The following is a 22,244-nucleotide window of genomic DNA, read 5'->3' on the forward strand; positions in this document are numbered from 1 at the left end:
AAGTTATGGTGCATCAGGAGTAAGGTTTGTTGTGAACAGAAAGACAGGGCAGAGATTGAGATAATGTCAACAATTTAGAGGTAGGATTATCCTCATCACCACCGATAGCAAACTAACGCTAATTTCATAAGCTTCAGATACAGACACAGACAAAGCATATGAGGACATACAACGGCTAATACAGTACGTAAAGGGAGATGAAAATCTAGTAAACACTGGGGTTCCAAGGGCAGTAGAAGAGGACGGAACAGGAGGCAGAGTCACTGGGGGTTATGGGATTCGCAGTAGAAATGCGAGACCGGAAAGACGAATTTAGTACTGCAATAAATTTGAATTAATGGTAGCGAAAATACTGTTAAAAAACCACAGCAAACTAATCTATAATTGTAAAAGGCCAGGAACCACTGGTAGATTCCTGTTGATTACACCATGGTGAGGCACAGATTGATAAACCAAGTAGTGGATTTCAGATACGCCTAGCAGCGAATGTAGACTAAAGACTTAGTATTACTGAAGAATAGGGTGAAGTTTTAGAGAATCTTTAGGAAGAATCAACTGGATACTGAACTCATAAATAATGGCAAAGTGCATTTGAAAATTTCTAATTTTGTAGATACTGTGATAATGAATACCGTAGTAAATAGTTAGGTCGATTAGGTATGGTCCTCCCTGAAAATGGTAATCCAATTTGACGAACAAATACAGGTACTGTGAATAAATCTTGGGTGAAAAAAGAAATCAATTGATCTACGAAAGAAAGAAGTATAAAAATTATCACAAAAAAGGACTACTGGAATGTAAGTCATTTAGAAACTAAGTAAAGAGGATGTGCTGTTGAGCGAAAGCGAAAGGGTTTTCAGGAAAGATGTGATAAACTGACTCAGTAAACTGAGAAGTCAAATCAACCTTCGACGAAATAAAGAGCATACGTCGACATTATGAGTGCAAGAGGAATTCCACTTTTAAATGCAGAGGAAGGAGCGCAGAGAGATCAAGAGTACAGTGAAGATGCGTTTATTTGATGACGTGATAGAAAAACAAACGGGAGTCCATCTGTAAGACATAGGATGTCCAGTGTTACAGCAAGAATTAAGCTACGAAAAATTTGAATTCAAGTAAGACGAGAGTCATAGATAACATTTGTTCGAAAACACTAAAATCGTTAGGGGGCAGAGGCAACCAAACGACTGTTCTAGTCGGTGTGAATAATCTATGCGACTGGACGCCTATCACCAGACTTTCGGTAAAATATCATCCACACAATTTCAAAGATAGAAATGGTAGGCAAGTGCTAAAACTGTCACAGCATCACCTTACCTTCAAAAAATGGAAAAGACAATTGACAATTTGTTAGACGGCGCTCAGTTTAGCTTCAGGAAAGTTAAAGCCCAGAAGGGGAGTTCTGAGGTCGCTTTTACTTATGAAAAGCAACGCATCAGAAACATCAATAGATATTGATAGGATTTATTGACATGTAAATCGAATTTTACAATGCAAAAGGGTGCAAGGTATTTGAAATATTGAGAAAAATAGGCGTAAGCTACAGGAGCAAATCGGTTAATATAAACTGTGTGCAACAATCAAGAGGGAACAATCAGAATGAAAGAACGAGAACTTAGGGCTCTGATTAAAAGAAATATAAGACAGTGAAGCAGTCTGGTGCCCCTACTGTTCGATCGGTGAGGCAATTCTAAAAACCAAACAAAGTCTCAGAAATGGTATCAGTGTTCATCGTGAAAGGATAACACTTGATAAGATTCGTTGATAACGTTGCTATTCTCAGTCAACATAAGAAAGAATATCAGGACCCGTTAAATGGAACAGTCTAATGAGTGCACAATTAGGATTAAGTTTAAACCGCAGAAGGTAGGAAGTAATGAGGTGCGGCAGAAATGAGGTTAGCGACAAACTTAACATCGACGTTGGTTAGCCCATAGTACCTTAAGTAAAGCAATTCTGATACCTTGGCAGCAAGAAAACATAGGATGGATGATGCGAGGACAACTTACAAAAAGCCACTAACATAGGGAAAGACGGCATTCCTGGCCACAAGTAGTCTACTAATCCGAAATGTAGGGCTTTATATGAGGAATAAATTTCTAGGAATTTTCATATGGAGCGAAGGATTATACAACCTACAGTCGGCAACGAGAACTGAAAGAAATGGAAGCGTCTGAGATGTGCTGCTGTAGAAACATATTGAAAATTGAGTGGAGTGCTAACACAGATCACAAACGAGGAGGATCTACGCTGAATATCGTGAGAATAAGAAGGATTTCATGATAATATATGTGTGAAGACATCAGCAAAACTTTCATGCTATCCCAGAGAGCTGTAAAATTAAAAAAAAGAAGAAGTTGGTGAAGGCAAAGATTGGAACATATCCAAGAAATAATTGAAGACGTTCGATGGAAGTGGTATTTTGAAGGGAAGAGGTTGGCGTAGGAGGGCGTGTCGGACCTCATCAAACCAGTCGAAAGACGATCCATCGCCACCCATCCCCACTTCCACAACCACCAAACCAAAAATAAATAAAATAAAAGTAAAAATGTCTGACATATAGAAACTTTGTCGAAGTCTGATACCACACAAATACACTCCTGGAAATGGAAAAAAGAACACATTGACACAGGTGTGTCAGACCCACCATACTTGCTCCAGACACTGCGAGAGGGCTGTACAAGCAATGATCACACGCACGGCACAGCGGACACACCAGGAACCACGGTGTTGGCCGTCGAATGGCGCTAGCTGCGCAGCATTTGTGCACCGCCGCCGTCAGTGTCAGCCAGTTTGCCGTGGCATACGGAGCTCCATCGCAGTCTTTAACACTGGTAGCATGCCGCGACAGCGTGGACGTGAACCGTATGTGCAGTTGGCGGACTTTGAGCGAGGGCGTATAGTGGGCATGCGGGAGGCCGGGTGGACGTACCGCCGAATTGCTCAACACGTGGGGCGTGAGGTCTCCACAGTACATCGATGTTGTCGCCAGTGGTCGGCGGAAGGTGCACGTGCCCGTCGACCTGGGACCGGACCGCAGCGACGCACGGATGCACGCCAAGACCGTAGGATCCTACGCAGTGCCGTAGGGGACCGCACCGCCACTTCCCAGCAAATTAGGGACACTGTTGCTCCTGGGGTATCGGCGAGGACCATTCGCAACCGTCTCCATGAAGCTGGGCTACGGTCCCGCACACCGTTAGGCCGTCTTCCGCTCACGCCCCAACATCGTGCAGCCCGCCTCCAGTGGTGTCGCGACAGGCGTGAATGGAGGGACGAATGGAGACGTGTCGTCTTCAGCGATGAGAGTCGCTTCTGCCTTGGTGCCAATGATGGTCGTATGCGTGTTTGGCGCCGTGCAGGTGAGCGCCACAACCAGGACTGCATACGACCGAGGCACACAGGGCCAACACCCGGCATCATGGTGTGGGGAGCGATCTCCTACACTGGCCGTACACCACTGGTGATCGTCGAGGGGACACTGAATAGTGCACGATACATTCAAACCGTCATCGAACCCATCGTTCTACCATTCCTAGACCGGCAAGGGAACTTGCTGTTCCAACAGGACAATGCACGTCCGCATGTATCCCGTGCCACCCAACGTGCTCTAGAAGGTGTAAGTCAACTACCCTGGCCAGCAAGATCTCCGGATCTGTCCCCCATTGAGCATGTTTGGGACTGGATGAAGCGTCGTCTCACGCGGTCTGCACGTCCAGCACGAACGCTGGTCCAACTGAGGCGCCAGGTGGAAATGGCATGGCAAGCCGTTCCACAGGACTACATCCAGCGTCTCTACGATCGTCTCCATGGGAGAATAGCAGCCTGCATTGCTGCGAAAGGTGGATATACACTGTACTAGTGCCGACATTGTGCATGCTCTGTTGCCTGTGTCTATGTGCCTGTGGTTCTGTCAGTGTGATCATGTGATGTATCTGACCCCAGGAATGTGTCAATAAAGTTTCCCCTTCCTGGAACAATGAATTCACGGTGTTCTTATTTCGATTTCGAGGAGTGTATTACGTTATTAAGAAGCGTCTGCAGGAAAAGTTGACCACCCCAGGAGATATTGTGACTCTAACCTTGATAGACGGCCTATTCCGGCAAGGAAGAGGGTCAACAAGCTGCTCCAAGTATTCTGCTCCCATTTGAGGCATCGATGATGGGATCTTGTAGAGCTACAGAATTTTGGGGTGTTGACTGCTATGCTTACCCGCTGTTCGAAGCATTCCTAAATATTTTCTATGTGACCGTGATCAGGTGTTTCAGTGGGCCATTTGATCTGCGATGCAGTGTTTTGAGTGTTCGTCGAACATGGCGCATATGTGTAGTAGATGAAAAAAGCTGTTTATATACTGGAAGACGGGCTTGTCCACGGGATGTTCATCATGAAGATACATAATGCCTGGTTACCAAGTACGGTGAAACAAACGCTCTGATTAGAGTTCAAACTAACCTGTAAACCTGTAAACCTCTCTGAACAGCCTGAAATCTCAATTACAACTGTGAGGCGTGTTAGAAGTCTCCTTGTGCTATCGCAGCACTCAACATCTCGCATCGTTCCAAAAGAGGCAATATCTTCTCGCTGGGACAGATTCCTGTTTAATGACTGGTTGGTGACATATGGAAGTTTTGGTCTGGCCGTGAGTCATACACGGATAGCCAAATGGTAAGGCGACCACCCGTGATAAGGGGGAAATCCGGGTTTGAGTCCCGGTCCTGTACAAATTTTCATTGCCACCATTCCATTCTACAGCATGGTTGTCCATATTCTGGGTTGCGAATACATCTCATGTATAGGCAGATACCGGATAGGCAGATCCTCGATCTCGGAATGGATGAAATGTCTATAATGAAGTTTGTATGTAACCCTCAGTGCGCATATGCCCAATTCTTTTCACCAATGTTGCCTATCTCTAACAACATTCACGCTGGGAGCGAAGATTTTTTCAGATGTTCCAGCAGTTATTTTGCCTTCTCCTCTCCACTTCATTAATTAACAGCTTTTCGTAATTTATTATTATTATTATTATTATTACTATTATGAACTCATATTTGAAAATATACCAATCGTTGCTGACCAATACTGTCTTACTTACTTCCCTTAGTTGTAAGGGAGTATTTACTAAAAAGTTCAAGTTAGAAGATTTATATTTCCCAGAAATTCGAGTTTATGGACAATAAACTATCCAATAGATAGATCGAGGCCACAGATCATAAATATAAACAATGGTAATTGTATTAGAACAAATTCATATTTATCCACACAAGAAGTTTCGAGCCAACGGATTCAAAGCTCTGTGACATTCCGCTGTTCTCAAACTGACCACGCAATATATTACTGTTGCTTGTTACCAGTATTAGGACACTATCCAAATAAATTTTGCACCAAATGAGCTATTTTCCTTTTGTTAACTATGACTTGCCAGATTCTATACTCACTGAATTTCACCTCAGATATCTGAAATATATGCAGTAGAAATCAGGCTTAAACTGATATTCAGATCTGCAAAAGTTTATGTTGAACGCTTTATACAATTTGACTATGGAAGTAATATAGAAAGCTACAGAATGAATGTTGTAGTGAAAGGTTAAGAGTCTGTTTAATGGATGGAGGGGTGATGTCCACTGAAATAATAAAACGAGTTATTCCCCGGTATAACTTCGAATTTTTTTCATTCCATAGAAAGTAGAAGCTAATAAGATTATATATTTTACTACCATTTCTTTTCCATCACTTGTCCTCTTTGCTTTTACAAAATATCTTCTTTATTTTTTCAATATAACATAACTTATGCCATATATCGTAGCCTTATGCCATTTCAACAATGATAACATTGATCAGTCTGGTCATATGGGGCACCATAGCCATGAATTTATTGAGAGATAGAGATCTGATTCCATCTCGTCTTCTTTTCCTAAATGTAGGTATTTTTATTTACTGCATACTACACGACTGGTCAGTTTCGGCTTTACAGGCCATTTTCTATTGCTGTCTGTATTGTGATACGTACAGCACTTGGTAATGGCCTAAGTTGTCGAACGCTACGGTCGCAGGTTCTAATCCTGCCTCGGGCGTGGATGTGTGTGCTGTCCTTAGGTTAGTCAGGTTTAAGTAGTCCTAAGTTCTAGGGGACTGATGACCTCAGCTGTTAAGTCCGATAGTGCTCAGAGCCATTTTTTTAAGTTGTCGAAACTGTCCATTTGTACAAAATGCATCTAAGCATTTAAAACTGAGGTGCAACTGTGTCTCTAACCCTCACTTATAATGCTGGATTCCCTCCTTCTCTACAAACCTGTCAGTGTTCACGTGGTGACAAATTGCGCTTCGTAATGTCAGTCACTCGGAAGGTGCCCAGATTCTGATGTAGCGGATCTTCAAACGCATATTAATTTTATTAATTGTGGATGGGTGGAGAAAATGAATCATAATTTCTTATGCAATGATACTCAAAACTACTGAGAAGTTCGGTTTGTTAATCACCAAATATACTTATGGTACCACCTTACTGGTATAATAGGCACATACTAACTACAATATACGTAACTGAGAGAGGATAGTTTCTTTGAAATTTCAACACAGTAATTTGCTCTCGAGCAGATACCTTGCAAATAAAATTCACATATTAGTAGTGTATAACATTGACAGGTAACACGATAAAAACAATGATAATTGAACGTACATTGTCACTGGAAGCTAGTAGAATTTAATGTTGTAAGGAGAAAAGCTGCGAAGGGTAAAATAGTTTTCTGAGTTCGTACAAAAAGTCTCTGGGTACACACGCCACAAGTCAGTATCCCCTACATGCTGTGGCTTTCTTAAACGTGATGCTGCATTAATTAATTCCTCTGTTTATATGGCAGGTTTGTCATGCTCTTTTCTAAGGCAGGTGGCAGCTACCATCTCAAACACTGTGCTAACTACACCAATGTAAATGATTTATTTCCCTCTCTGCAATAATGTGGCTCATGTTTTTGGGTAAATCAGATTCGTCACTTTCACAAAATTGTCCTATAGAAAACCTCTTGACTTCTTTTCCAGCGGTCACATCCCATATCATGAAATTTTTCACTCATTCTTTGGAATATTTAATTTAACCTCTCTCTTGTTATATTTTTCTTAAGGGTTGTTCACATTCCTCTCTCAGCTCATCATTGACTGGTTACCGTTAATCTTATATTAGTGCCTCAAATACCTCGTTTTTAATCATTTCAACATTAATATATCCAGGACCACTAAGATTCAAATCCCTGCCTGGCTGTCCGGGTTTAATTTCTTACGACTATCCTAAATAACTCAGTATATTTCCCCGAAAGCACTTCTTAAATTGAGACGAATTATAAATTTTACAGTCTTTCTTCAGTCAGAGCTTGTGTTCCGTCTTCATAGCGTCATCGTCGGCAGAACTTTAAATCTATTATTCTTTTCATCCTTCGCTCTGACTTTCCACATTAAATGTCTCTCTTCCTGCAGCTATCGAAAACCTCATTGAATCGGTAATTATATGCCTGTTACATTTGTTCTTTTTAATCTTATGTTCATTTCAACTCAGCTTACTTGCCATTAGAGACTTACTATGTCCATCCATATGGTGAACTGGAAGCAATCTACATATGCGAATGATAAATCCCTACCCAGTGAAGATATTTTTCATGTGTACCTTTCTGTGTTCTCCAAAAACTCATGAACTCTTTCACTTACTGTGGAAGAGAGATTTGTACCTTGTGGGCAGTGTGCCTAGGAACACATGTTGGTTCCAGGTCGATGTATTAATCTAGTGGCTGAGTTTATAATCATATGCAGCAACACGCACTAAACACCAACATTAGAAGTTCGCGAAATTTTCTATTATTTTTGTTGTTAGATATGAGGTATGTTTTTTCCAGAATTTCTAAATATTTAGACGTCTACACATTTATGTGCTGCGTAATATATTAAGCTGCTTAGATTGGAGCTATATAGTTATACAGTTTTATAGAAAGCAAAAGTCAAGTATTTTTTAAACTATTTATATGAGTACAGCGTGTGGATAATCATATCATACTATCTTGAAACAAAAGAAGTTCTTACACTACAGAACATACGATTTTGTAAGTTACTTTCTTTAATATCTTATCAGCTTTATTTATCTAGAAAATGGAAGCTTGTCTTAGTGTTCAATAGCTTCAATTTCAAAACATATTTAACTTGTAAACAGTTTTTGATAATACCTGTAACCAACTTCATTTTACTTACTAATTGTTGATGTGTAATAATGTAACAGACAGACTATTAAATTCAGTATTGATAAGAATTTCTTGAATGTGACACTTTTTAATTTCAATAGAATTTGTTCCTAGGTAGAGATCATGTGTATATGACTGGTATTTCGACATATTTACACATTTGGAAACACCTTACCTTCCCAGGGTATTTTTGCAATTCCCAAAAAAAGAGAATGCAGTGTACAGAAAGTGAATGCCACAATTCGAAAATTGAATAATAATATTCTGAGGCGAAATTCTGAAAATGTTTCAGCTTACAAAGATCTTGTCTACCTACTGTTATATTTGATGAATCAAATAAACAACCTCACATAACCCTTCGCCTGTCTGTATTTATGGAGCCTGTGTCTTCTTTTGCCTCTTGTACTCTGACAGACACTAGCAATTTTACCAGGTCACACAATTACTTTATACCTCAGTACCTCCACGACATTCTCATCTGTGTTCATACAAAGAAACAATGTAAGAAATAAATTTGTTGGCTTTCACGGTCAGTGTTAGTTTCACTAAAATAATTTTCGATGTTAGGACACGTCATAATCAAATACTAAGACAATTATATGACTGGTATTTCGACCGTCTTGCAGTAGTCCTCTTCAGTTGCCCTCGACCGCTGCAAAGACAGTCGAAACAGTGGTGTAATTGTATTAGTATCTTGTATTGATGCGGCCTAACTACCTAAATGATTTAATTAAAACAGCATAGGATGTCTTTAGCTGATATTGCTGCAGTAACGTCAGACCGCATTATATCTTTGTGGGTGCAAAGAAGTTATAAACCTTGCAGTATCCTTTATCCATCTAAGTCGGATAATATAGTTCCCAGATTATACGTTACTTTCCAGGAACGTACAAATGGGCATATTTGTACTTCAAATTTAACATATTTATAGAATACATGTAGCATTTTCGTTCAACGTGGTTCATTTCAGTCGAAGTTACACATGTCAGTTCAAGCATCAAAGCGGGAAGCACAGATACTGAAAAATGTTCTTTAATAAAATTCAGTGACAGTATGGAAACTGTAGTGGACATATAGTATATTGTGTCAGGAAACAACGTTCAGTTCATGTTATGAGTTTAGGGGTTACTTCTGATAAAAGAACTTAACTGTCGTAATTTATCGTAGAAATATATAGGATGTAATGGGTATGATTGCAAATATTTCTATGGCTCACATAGGCCAGTGTACTGAACAACATTATACCAGTATTTACGTAATTTGAAGACTAATAACTATAATTATTACAAGTCATACACCTTCTGGTTGGTTCGTACCACCAAATATGTGTGCCTAGGGTAGGTCATTAATGCTAATATTTTCCCCTGGGACCAGGTCAGGCAAATGCGTGGAGTTTCCGAGGAAGCTAATGACAGCACTGATGAACAGAACAAATGAAGGTGGTAGCAAATGAAACGTTGTGATCTAATGTTCCGCTTCATTATCCCAATTTCCTCACAAAAGATGTTCAAAAAGCCGACCGTCAACAACAATGCATTTTTCTGCTCTTGTAGACAGCTGCTGTATTGCTGTTCTGAATTCAGTCATACAGTCCATTACTTGAACACGTACATGTAATACACGAGTGAGAAATTCTTACGTTCTGTTTTATAGACTTGTCTCTTAAGCCAAGCCCACAAAGAGTAATATAATAAAGATCGGCTGCCCTCGGTGACCAAGAAAAAACTCCACGGAGACAGATCCAATGCACAGGACACGTCTTAGCGAGTTACTGTGTCACTGGCCGTGCGGGCTGTGCAGAACCTCCGTCGTGCTGAAAGTACATACGACGTTGTGTGGCCAAAGGCATATCCTGCAAGTACTCTGGTAACAGATTTTGCAAGGGATCACAATACTGCACTCCACTGAAATGGTTGTCTAAAACAGGTACACCGATGAGTTGGTCATCATTGAAACTGTCAGTAAAGACAACACTACATAGGGTACTGTCGATTTGGTTGTATTCACATGAGGAAGCTCGTGAAGAAGGACATGTGACTGACGCCCGTGATTTTCAAACAGCTATATGTCGGATATGGTTACGGAAAGGTCATATGTCCTTCTCAAATTTTTTGTTGAGAATTAACAATACTTTCATCCGTGAAAGCACCCTGTATTGCTTCAAAAATGGTTCAAATGGCTCTGAGCACTATGGGACTTAACATCTATGGTCATCAGTCCCCTAGAACTTAGAACTACTTAAACCTAACTAACCTAAGGACAGCACACAACACCCAGCCATCACTGTATTGCTTCAAAGCATGAAACAATGGGAAAGGCAAAATGTATGACATGTGCTGCAAGATAGGATTAATTTAAAAGGAAAAAGGAGCTTACTGAGCAGATATTGAAATCCCCTGTATAAAAAAAGAAATCTCAAGACAATCTAACACCGTCTGGGTGAAAGGAAGTAGCTGTGAAATATATCTGCGTCTTACCTGCCATCATTATCCGCCATTCTAGCCACTAGAATGTCGGGAACAAGGTCGATGTTGCGGAGAGCGAAGATCGCAGATACATTAACGTGTGGAAACTGAGCTGCCGGCAGTACCAGTAAGCGACGATGCACTCGCGTGATTGCCAATTTGGACGCCTTGAGGAACGCGTCGACGCAAGCTGCTGCGTCACGACATCGAACCACCAATCCTCGGCAGTCGGCGTCCAGGGCGGACACCAAAAGGCGCTCCACAGGAACTTCTCCACTGGCCATCGATATTAGTACTGCTGTGGGAAACCACAAATTTAAGTACGCTAAACCCTCTGGAACATCTGACAACGCAATTACACATTTATAATCCTCAAATTCCTTCAATAGTATTCTGGACCCCATGTTTTGTATCAAACCATTAAAAGAGCTAAGATCGTCGTTCTGCGGTATCATAAGTCCATCGCACAGAGAAATTACTAATGTGGCCACCATAAGAAAGGAACGCATTGCCTGTAGCGACAGGGAAAACCTATCCTGGTAAAAAACACCTCTAACTACACCAATTTTCTGTTTTCGCTGAGGGAATTACCAGTCGCCAAAGTAATATTTCGGTATAAATTAACTCAACATCTGGCTCACTCCTGTCTGTTGTCTGTGTGGTACATCTGATGCCGTTTAAATGCGTGTTCTCGGGCACCGTACAACCCTATATATGAGGCAAATACCATGAAATATTTAAATCGTCCTCCCGAGCTAATTGGAACTACGTTTCCTTTACCTTTCACGCAAAAAATAGACCGAACTCACAACTTGGTCATCAAACAATATTTTGCACGATTTATATATAGATCAAAAGTCTCATTCTGAAATATAAGTAATGACTCGTGTCAGGCAATCATCCGACGTCGTTTTAAAATATTACCTCTTCCGGTACTTACCCTCACGTTCCAGGCAGATGTTAAATATTTCGTTTCCACTGTGAATTCCAGATCAAAGCAAATGACCGCTTTTAGTCGAGATGATAACCTCAAAGCACCGTGTCGAGATGGCAGCATTCAAAAGTAAATTATACATCTGTAGCTCTTCATCCCTGGTCAACGGACTTTTGAGTTGAAAATGTCTATTCGCTTGTTGTCGAACTTTTTTGTGTGACTAACTACCGTCAGATTTGAATCGCTGATAACTACGAGACTAATAATGAGTAAACAGTGATTGAGACCGCAACGGATGGATCATGTCTGAACGTGTTTGTTGCCCAACGTTTGTTTTGTCTGTGACGTCATCGTACCAGCGCAGGCGCATGCGGATGCGCATGATTGTTACGACTTACCTTTGAGTAAACTTAAAAATAAGTGTAGCGTGGAAACGCGTTTAGCTAGGGCATTTAGGACATTCAATCGTGTGCCATTGTGAAGAGCGTGAAGAATACTACTGGGATCTAAAGCTCAACAATAAAATTGTTGGCTGAATATAAGTGAAAATCGGATTTAATTGAAAATTACAATATTTTCGAAAATGTCGTATCATATGATTTGTAAATATGCTAGGAAATTTGTAAAATGCAAGTAAGTAGAAAAGTCGCGTGGAGAGACATCCAAAAGTCTAAAAGAGTGCCTACCGAATATGAGAGCAGCGGCAACGCCGATAACGAAATAAACGGCGCTAACCACTTATGTAGCTGGCTGTCAGGTATACCTGTACAGCGGCAAGCGGATGTCGTACTTCCTGCAACACTTCGCTCCCACGTTGTTAAATTGCGATATATTCGGCTGTCATAGTTTATCAAAATTCTTACAGTTTAGGTTAATTTTTATATTCTGTCAAATATTTTCGTATCCTTTTCGTTCTATATTTTATCTGAGGGTTCTTCAGTTTTAACTCTCAGTAAAATGGTTTTATACTGCGACATTCAAATTATTTTCAGATCCTTCGTATTTCACGCCAGTCTTCTCACTATATGTTATGCTTTGTTTCCCTCCAAAGGTGAAGTTTCAAGATTTTCATCCATCAGTACAATGCAACGATTATTTCCAGTAGGTTTCATTTAATGAAAACGTTTTCATAATGTGTGTTTCTCTGCTCTGTATGTCTTCCTAGTCAAATGCATAGTTTTGTAGAGGAGAGGCTCTTAACTTGCGCTGGCACGTACCTAGTGTAAATCTTACAACTCTGATCTTTCTCTCTAACTTCAGACTTTTTCACACAAGTTGTCTACTATGATACGAGAATAGCCAGCTATTGTAACAGAGCAGCAGAACTGAGGAGCAATTATTTCAGGTTCATACATAAGTAATACTTTTTTCACGTAAACGTAACTTTTACAGTTATTAATTCAGTTATATTCAAGCTATACATGCATAAATAAAATTAAACGTAAATGGTTAATAATTATGATGGAGTTAATGAGTATGATGGACATTAATCTTAATAACAACGCTGTGAATTTACCCCCCATATTATTATTTTACTTTACGCTAACTATTTATTGAAATTGGAGGAAAATTGTAGCTGGAGGCATTTGCTGACAGCACCATTATCATGGCCCAAGGTACATTACAGTAGACGCTTACAATGTGGCAATAGAGATTAACAATAGAGAAATGGCATGTAGGCTTAATACAATAAACGAAATTTGTTACTACTGCATGTTTATTAACATGATTTTATGCTCAAGCAGTTAAATATAAGAATTATCTTTATGCGTACTCATTTGGAATTCGGTTTACTAGCCCTGTGTTCATGTTCAGCTAAGTCTGTTCATAATAGAAACTGGTACACCTGCTAATGTCGTGGAAATCCACCGCCGGCACGCAGAAGTGCCGCAATACGACGTAATATGGAGTCGACTAATGTGTGAAGTAGTGCTGGAGGGAACTGACACCATGAATCCTGATGGGCTGTCATGAATCCGTAAGAGTACGAAGGGGTTGAGATCTCTTCTGAACAGCACGCGCAAGACAACCCAGATACGCTAAATAATGTTTATGTCTGGGGAGTTTGGTGGCCAGTGGAAGTGTTTAAACTCAGAAGAGTGTTCCTGCAGCCACTATGTAGCAATTATGGACGTGTGGGGTGTCGCATTGTCCTGCTGGAATTGCCCAAGTCCGTCGGAACGCACAACAGACATGAACACAAGTGATCAGACAGGATGCTTAGGTATGTGTCACCTGTCAAAGACGTATCTAGAATATCGAGGATCCCATAGCACACCAACAGCACACGCCCGACACCATTACAGAACCTCTGCCAGTTTGAACAGTCCGCTGCTGACGTTCAGGGTCCATGGATTCATTGGGTTGTGTTCATATCCGTACACATCCATTTGCTCGATATAATTTTAAACGAGACCCGTTCTACCAGGAAACATGTTTCCAGTCATCAACAGTAAAATGTAGGTGTTGACGGCCCAGGCGAGGCGTAAATCTTTGTGTCGTGCAGTCAGCTTGGGTACACGAGTAGGCCTTCGGTTCCTAAAGCCCATATCGATGATGCTTCGTTGAATGATTCGCACGCTGACACTTGTTGAGGGCCCAACATTGAAAAAAGGAGAAATTTGCGGAAGGGGTGCACTTCTGTCATGTTGAACGAGTCTCTTCAGTCGTCGTTGCAGGATCTTTTTCCAGCCGCAGCGATGTCGGTGATTTGATGTTTTACGGGATTCCTGATAGTCACGGTATACTCGTTAAATGGTCGTACAGGAAAGTTCCCGGAGATGCTGTGTCCCAGGCACTTGTCTTATACTGGCGTTGTCGACCGCACTGCCGTATTCTGCCTGTTTACATCTACATCTACATGGATACTCTGCAAATCACATTTAAGGGCCTGACACAGGGTGCATCGAACCTCTTTCACAATTCTTTATTATTCCTATAAAGAACGGACATCTATATCTTTCCATGCGAGCTCTTATTTCTCTTATTTTATCTTGATGATCGTTTCTCCTTATGTAGGTTGGTGTCAAAAAAATATTTTCGCATTCGGAGGAGAAAGTTGGTGATTGGAATTTCGTGAGAAGATTCCATCGCAACGAAAAAAATCTTTCTTTTTATGATGTCCAGCCCCAATCCTGTATCATTTCAGTTACACTTTCTCCCAAATTTGACGACAATAAAAAACCTGCTGTCCTTCTTTGAACTTTCTCGATGTACTCCGTCAGTCATATCTAGTAGGGCTCCTACACCGCCCAGCAGTATTCTAAAAGGGGACGACAAGCGTAGTGTAGGAGGTCTCGTTATTAGATCTGTTACATTTTCTAAGTGTCCTGCAATAATACGCAGTCTTTGGTTAGCCTTCCCCACAACATTTTCTATGTGTTCCTTCCAATTTATGTTGTTCGTAATTGCAATTCTTAAGTATTTAGTTGAATCTATGGCCTTTATATTTGACTGATTTATCGAGTAACCGACGTTTAACGGATTCCTTTTAGCACTCATATGGATGACCTCTCACATTTCGTTATTTAGTGTCAACTGCCAATTTTCGCACCATACAGATATCTTTCCTAAATCGTTTTGCAATTTGTTTTGACCTTCTGATGAATGTATTAGTCGATAAATGACAGTTTCATCTGCGAACAACCTAAGACGGCTGCTCAGATTGTCTCCCAGATCGTTTGTGTAGATCAGGCACAGCAAAGGGCCTGAACACTACCTTCGGGAACGCCAGAAATCACTGTTTTAGTCGATGACTTTCCGTCAATTACTAAGAACTCTGATCTCTCTGACAGGAAGTCACAAATCTATTCACGTAACAGAGACGATATTCCATAAGAACGCAAAGAACGCTTGTGTGGTACAGTGTCAAAAGCCCTTTGGAAATCCAGAAATACGGAATCAATCTGAAATCACTTGTCAATAGCACTCTACACTCCATGCGAATAAAGAGCTGGTTGTGTCACAAGAACGAAGTTTCCTAATCCCATGTGGACTGTGTGTCAATAGGCAGTTTCCTTCAAGGTAATTTATAATGTTTGAACACAATATATGTTCTAAAATCCTGCTGCATATCGACGTTAACTATATGGGCCTATAATTTAATGGATTACTCTTACTACCTCTCTTGAATATTGGTGTGACCTGTGCAACTTTCTAGTCTTTGGGTATGGATCTTTCGTCGAGCGAACGGTTGTACATGATTGTTAAGTATGGAGGTAATGCATCACCATACTGCGAAAGGAACCTAATTGGTATACATTCTGGACCAGAAGACTTGCTTATATTAAATGATTGAAGTTGCTTCACTACTCCGAGGATATTTACTTATACGTTACTCATGTTGGCAGCTGTTCTTGATTCGAATTCTGGAATATTTACTACGCTTCTTTTGTGAAGGCCTTTCGGAAGGTTGTGTTTAGTAACTCTGCTTTGGTAGCACTGTCTTCGATAGTATCTCTAGTGATATTGCGCAGAGAAAGCATTGATTGCTTCTTGCTGCTAACATACCTCACATACAACCAGAATCTCATTGCATTTTCTGCCAGATTTCGAGACGACGTTTCATTGTGGAAACTGTTATAAGCGTCCCGCATTTAAGTCCGCGATAAATTTTGATCTTATGTAAAAGATCACCAATCTTGGGGATTTTGCGTCTGTTTAAATTTGGTATGTTTGTTTCGTTGTTTCTGCAACAGTGTTCTGAAGCGTTTTGTGTACCATGGAGTATCAGCACCGTCGCTTGGTAATTTATTTGGTATAAATCTCACAACTGCTGCCGATAATATTTCTCTGAATTCGAGCCACATCTGGTCTACACTTATATCATTAATTTGCAAGGTGTGGAGATTGTCTCTCAGGATGGCGTCAAGTGAATTTTTATCTGCTTTTTGGAATCAGTATATTATTCGTTTATTTTTGGAGGATTTGGGGATTACAATATTCAGTCTCGCTAGGACAACCGTGTGTTCACTAATCCTTGTATCCGTTTTGATGATCGTTATTAACTCAGGATTATTTTTATTTAAATACGTGTGCCTATACCAGGTTCTTTGGCGCTTTAGGAAGAATCATCTCTGTGGTACAACTCTTTGATAAATTTATTTGGTATTGTGATTCATTTCATGGGAAATAAGAAAGGTAATGAAATAGTTAAAGAAGTGCATAAAAATCCAGTTATTGTGCCTGGACGATCCAAAGAAAGCAAGCCGAAGGTGTAAGCCCTTATAAGCCTATTTCAGTTTCAAACAGTTTTCAACTGTGACTTTCTAGCTCAGAGCCCTATGTTACGGACCAATGACTGGAGTTTACGTCAAAACCATTAAATTTGTACAAGGTGAGCTCCTGGTCGCCATTATCCATAAACAGCTGTAACTTATCGCTAAGGATATGTGCACTGCTATAGTCTAGCCAGGCAATTTGGCTGCAAACTGAGAGAAGGTTTGTTTGTGTGAGCTCTACCAGTTGCACAGCAGTTATTGTGGCTCTGTTGAGGTAAGATGACTTGAGTTCCTGAAATCAGTGGCTATTGGATGTTGGTATTCTTGTAGTGGGCGTCGTCAGCTATTAGATTTTAGATAGTTTTGTACTACTTGAAGCTGACAGTGTGTACGTGCAGTGTGTGTCAACTACTCGATCTTAAAACTGCATCGTAACGCCAGAAGCTGGCAGCATTTATGTGCAATGTCTGTTGTTAGTGAGTTTCCCTCATTTTGTGTTGGGTTACAGATAAGAAACGAATGAAACTGTAACAAATTGCCCCATACATCATTAACTTACAGCAAAATTATAAAAGATTGTTCCTGTTATAGAAAAACGGTAGTAAATTGCTCCACACATTGTAACAGCTTTGTTCTGGCAATTTTAGCCTGATATCAACAGGCAGATTCGATTAGTCAGAAAGCAGGGACATGTTGATGGCAGCAGGTAAAGAGTTGTAAAGCATAGTGTTAAGGCAGATTCATGACATCACGTATTAATGTCAATACCCTATCTACTACATCATATGTTGCGATGACTTTGACAGTATGACATCACAGTCCTAGATGGTGCCAATATACCAGTTTGATTTTTAGAGGCCTATAGAATACTGTGCTCTGTGTGGAAGCTTAGGATATGTCGTTTGTTTACATCTCATATTTGGAGTATTATAATTATACTTCAATATTACGTAGTAGTTCAGTATTATTTATTAGCTGAATGCGGAAACGAAATGAAATACAATCCGTACGTTTTTTGAGCTCATTGGCCACAGGTCCAATCGTGAAAGTCACTGCCTTCATCAAAATATTGGTATTTGAGCATAGCGTCATTTAGGCCTTAGGCTTTAGGCTTGTAATCAAGTGTCATCTGCCTGCTTAGGAAGTATTTTAACAACATGTTATTTCTACTGTTACAGATAATAATCATTGCAGAGAGAGATGAAATTTATTGATGAGGCAGTGTAGTATTTCACATTTTTTTGTGAGAGATAAAACACAGTCATGAAATTTACTGATGAGGCAATACAGTATAGGAAATAATCATTTTTTCAGTGTTGTATGAAACAGAGAGACATGAATTTTATTGATAAGGGAGAATTTTGGTAGTTATATGTCTTTGATAAATAATGCAGATGTCTAAATATTATAAGTCACATCTATTACGTGTTTCTAGATGAGGTGATGATACACTATTTGACATGAATACATTTGGTAGATAATAACGACTTTTGAGATGCTTTTGAACTTGGCACAAGATTCACATTATTCAGTATATATATATATATATATATATATATATATATATATATATATATATATATATACCGTGCCCGATTAGCTTGCTTGGGGATAGACATAACCCTACGTGAGACCTTGGGATGGGGTCCCTCAACCCCGACACGGCGCGTCCCAATGGCTGATTGGGGAATCTCCTGTAGGTATGCAGGGTAGATGTGAATAAGGCGTAGCCAAATAAGTACCCGCGAATGAACTAGGTTGAACCGAAAATGGTCAACGGCTTTAATGGCAGAAGAGGAAGAGGACATATGTCTCAACGGCAGATAGGGCGGGAGAACCAATTCCCGATCTGCAACTGTTTACCTAGTAGGTACGGCTGCACACCTTACGTTCCAAGAACTATCAACATCTGGTCCTAAAATGACAGTGGGAACGCAGGACAAAGCTTCGATTACAAACAATTATGATTCGTGAGAGTAACAACAGAATTACCCCAGGTGTTAACTAATCCACCCGTCAACGGACGGCAACTAAGTCTTCGGATTCTGGAGGACCTGGGCTACCACGATCACAGATAAAGTCGGAGTTCTCTGCAAACTACCATCATAGAGAACCAGTTACATCGGGACCTTAAACATCAACACCTTACGACAACCAGGTAAACTACACATCTTAACATCAGATTTAGATCGACGAAAGGTACAGATACTAGCTCTTCAGGAAAGACGCATTACAGATGAAAACTCACTAGACTATGGTAATTACCGTATCTTCAAAAGTAAAACCGATAAACGAATAGGAAGAGGTGGCACCCCACTCTTGGGTATTGCATTTGTCGTTCACAATAGTTGATTTGGTTAAAGAAGGCGCACCCGTAAGTAACAGACTAATGACAATGCGCATATTATGCGCAAACATAAATACACATTAATGAATGTACATGCACCCACGAACATTGGAAATGAGAGAGATCTTCAGACGGTAGAGAAGTTCTGGTCTAAAGTCGAGAAGATTACGGCGTTAGTCACCAAACAAGACATAAAGATATTATTAGGAAACTTCAATGCCCAGATTGGCAGAGGAAAGGAATACAAAAAGACCGTAGGCAAATTCCCGGCCCATAAATTCACCAACAAGAATGGAATGAGACTCATTGAACTGTGTCAACAGACAATCTGAAAATAATGTCCACCTCCCTGAGGAAACATCCTCGTAAACAGAAGACTTGGAGGTCTCGTATACAGTCTCTCGGAGAGTATCACACCGACCACGTCGCCATCACACGCCCATCACAGAAGGAAATTCATGACGTGCAAGTCCGAAGAGGAACCAACATTTTCTCTGACCACTATCTAGTGCGAATCAAAGTGAAATTTACTCCGAAAAGAATCCACCACAAGAAAATTCATCTCCAAAAATTCGACACCAAAAAGATCAAAGAATGCAACATAAAAGAAGAATGGGAAAAGGAAAATTCAGGCACCTGGCATCAATTCCGTAACAAGATAATCAAGAGAGCCAGAGAGGCTGTACCAGTGAAGAAGAATACGAAACGCTCGTTATGTGACTCCACATGTGAAGAAGCACTGGAAGAACTAAAGAGTACTTTCCAGAAATACATCTCTATGATGTCACTAGAGACTCAACAACATTAACTTCAGATCAGAAAGGTAGCCTCAAAAATTATCAGACAAACAAAGAGGAGGCACATGAAGAACCAGTTGGACTTGATAGAAAAGACTTCCGAGGTCATAATACTCAAGACTTTTATAGGGCGCTCGCAGGAGAATTCAAGGATACATCCCTCAGAACTTTTGTTTCCGAAAAACAGACGGCAAACTCGCGCTGGCCAGCCAAGATAATTGCAGAGAATTGGCTCGATATTTCTCAGAAATACTCAATTGCCAGGAGCCCACATCAAGATGGCACGAAGAGACTCCTGCACAAGTAAACCCGGAATCTCCACCACCTACCAAAGAAGAAATCCATAAGCACATCTTCATACTCGAGAATAACAAGGGATCTGGAGAAGATGGTATAGATGCAGAACTATTGAAGAACATAGGCCCAAATACACATGAGGAGCTTACTCAAATCATCACAGACATCTGGAAAACAGATGTAGATGTAGAATCGTAGTGGAACGCCACCCTTGTGAATCTTGGGCTGCCCATACAGTCTTGGTGGAAGAGCATTGTGTGGTCTCAGCCTCTTGTTAACTTGTTTAGGTAAAGAACTATCGTTCAAAAGAGAAGTAGTTTTTCTGGATATACGACTCTTTGGGCCCTTATCAATTTTGCGGTATATAGGATCAATTAGTTGACTGTATATCTTCTCGTTGTAGGCTTCCCTTGTCAAAAGGACCGTAGCATAACCCTTTTCAGCAGGGAGTAAGACCGTACCAATATCTTCTCGGAGGTTGCGAAGAGCAGCTCTTTCCGCTGGAGAGATGTTGCTTCGTTGCGGCGCACATTTCAGCAAGGTACGACACGATTCCTTTCGAATTTGCCGGCCGGTGTGGCCGTGCGGTTCTAGGCGCTACAGTCTGGAATCGCGTGACCGCTACGGTCGCAGGTTCGAATCCTGCCCCGGGCATGGATGTGTGTAATGTCCGTAGGTTAGTTAGGTTTAAGTAGTTCTAACTTCTAGGGGACTGATGACCACAGATGTTAAGGCCCATAGTGCTCAGAGCCATTTGAACCATTTTTGAATCCGTCGAATTTCGTCTGCAGAATCCGCGGAAAAAGATCTAATAGCCTCCTCAATAGAACTGATGAGATCCATTAAAGGAGATGAAGAAGGTGTAGGAGCGAAGTTTAAATCTTTCGCAAGCACTGACATCGTCAAACGATTTCTCCGTGATATACACCGCCTTGGCCCAAGTTACACCATCAATCCAATCCCAACTAAGGGATGAGCATCTTTCCGCAATCTTCAGATGTAAATAAAATAAATCTTGGAAATCACCTCTAACTTTCAACGTTTAAAACGGGTTTGTTCTCTAACCAAGGCCATAGTTGCCCTGCGCATAATCTTATTTGCAGCAACACTATTAATTAAGTGAACAACTCTAGCAAACATTGGAATCCAATTATTGTCTCTACATTTCAATAAGAAAATAAGTGAGCACAGTAACCTGGCTCTTTTCTCACGTAATTTATCCAGTCTGTGGATATCCTGTACCATCTCCTCCCCTAGAGGTATTTGATATGACTTCTGGAATTTTCCCGGCGTATTTCTTCCTCCAGTAATTTTCGGGTTTGCAGCCGGATTCCATCAACATTCTGCCACCATATTTCGGCCCAGAGACGTCCGACCATCTTCTGGTGAGTAGACGAAGTACTCCACCACTGAGGGCAGCACACGCAACTTGGCTGCCTCGCGTAAGTCACCTCCTAACGCATGCTCCGTAAACCGCCAGTACGATTCGCATGTGCGGAATTCTCCATAAAGAACATGACTGCATCAGGTCTCTTCAGTACTTCGTCTACTCACCTGAGAATGACCGGACGTCTCTGGGCCGAAATATCGTGGTAGAATGTTGATGGGATCCGGCTGCAATCCCGAAAACTACTGGAAGTGATGGCATCATTGACAGGAGTGGATTTAACTTGTAGTGTCATGTATCAATGTGAATGACTTCACATGTTATCAGCAAGGTTTAATCTTGGTCAGAGTGGTCCACTTTGCCCACAGCTATACTACTTTAGGTTAGTATTTTTTTAAAACCGTTACAAACAAGTGTTTAAAGGTCTTTTATTATTACTACTAGCTCTGGTTTCAAATCATCATTATGTTATAGATGGACATGTACAATTCACGTATCGCAACATTTGGTAGGTGTATTTGTACTACAAATCCAAGATGGACCTTAAAGAGTGATTGCTTATGCCTTCGGAG

The 22,244-nt window shown here is 40.7% G+C and overlaps 1 protein-coding gene across 1 annotated transcript in view; it reads right to left on the minus strand.

The window, feature by feature from the left end:
* Window positions 1-10,975, minus strand: part of LOC126159769 (glutamate receptor 1-like) — a 108,621-nt gene extending 97,646 nt beyond the window's left edge. Inside the window, exon 1 of the mRNA XM_049916574.1 lies at window positions 10,704-10,975. Within this exon, the coding sequence (XP_049772531.1) occupies window positions 10,704-10,975 (272 nt within the window). The remainder of the gene's footprint in view (window positions 1-10,703) is intronic.
* Between the last annotated feature and the right edge of the window lie 11,269 nt (window positions 10,976-22,244).

The sequence above is a fragment of the Schistocerca cancellata genome, chromosome 2 (assembly GCF_023864275.1).
Source record: "Schistocerca cancellata isolate TAMUIC-IGC-003103 chromosome 2, iqSchCanc2.1, whole genome shotgun sequence".
Lineage (NCBI taxonomy): Eukaryota > Metazoa > Arthropoda > Insecta > Orthoptera > Acrididae > Schistocerca > Schistocerca cancellata.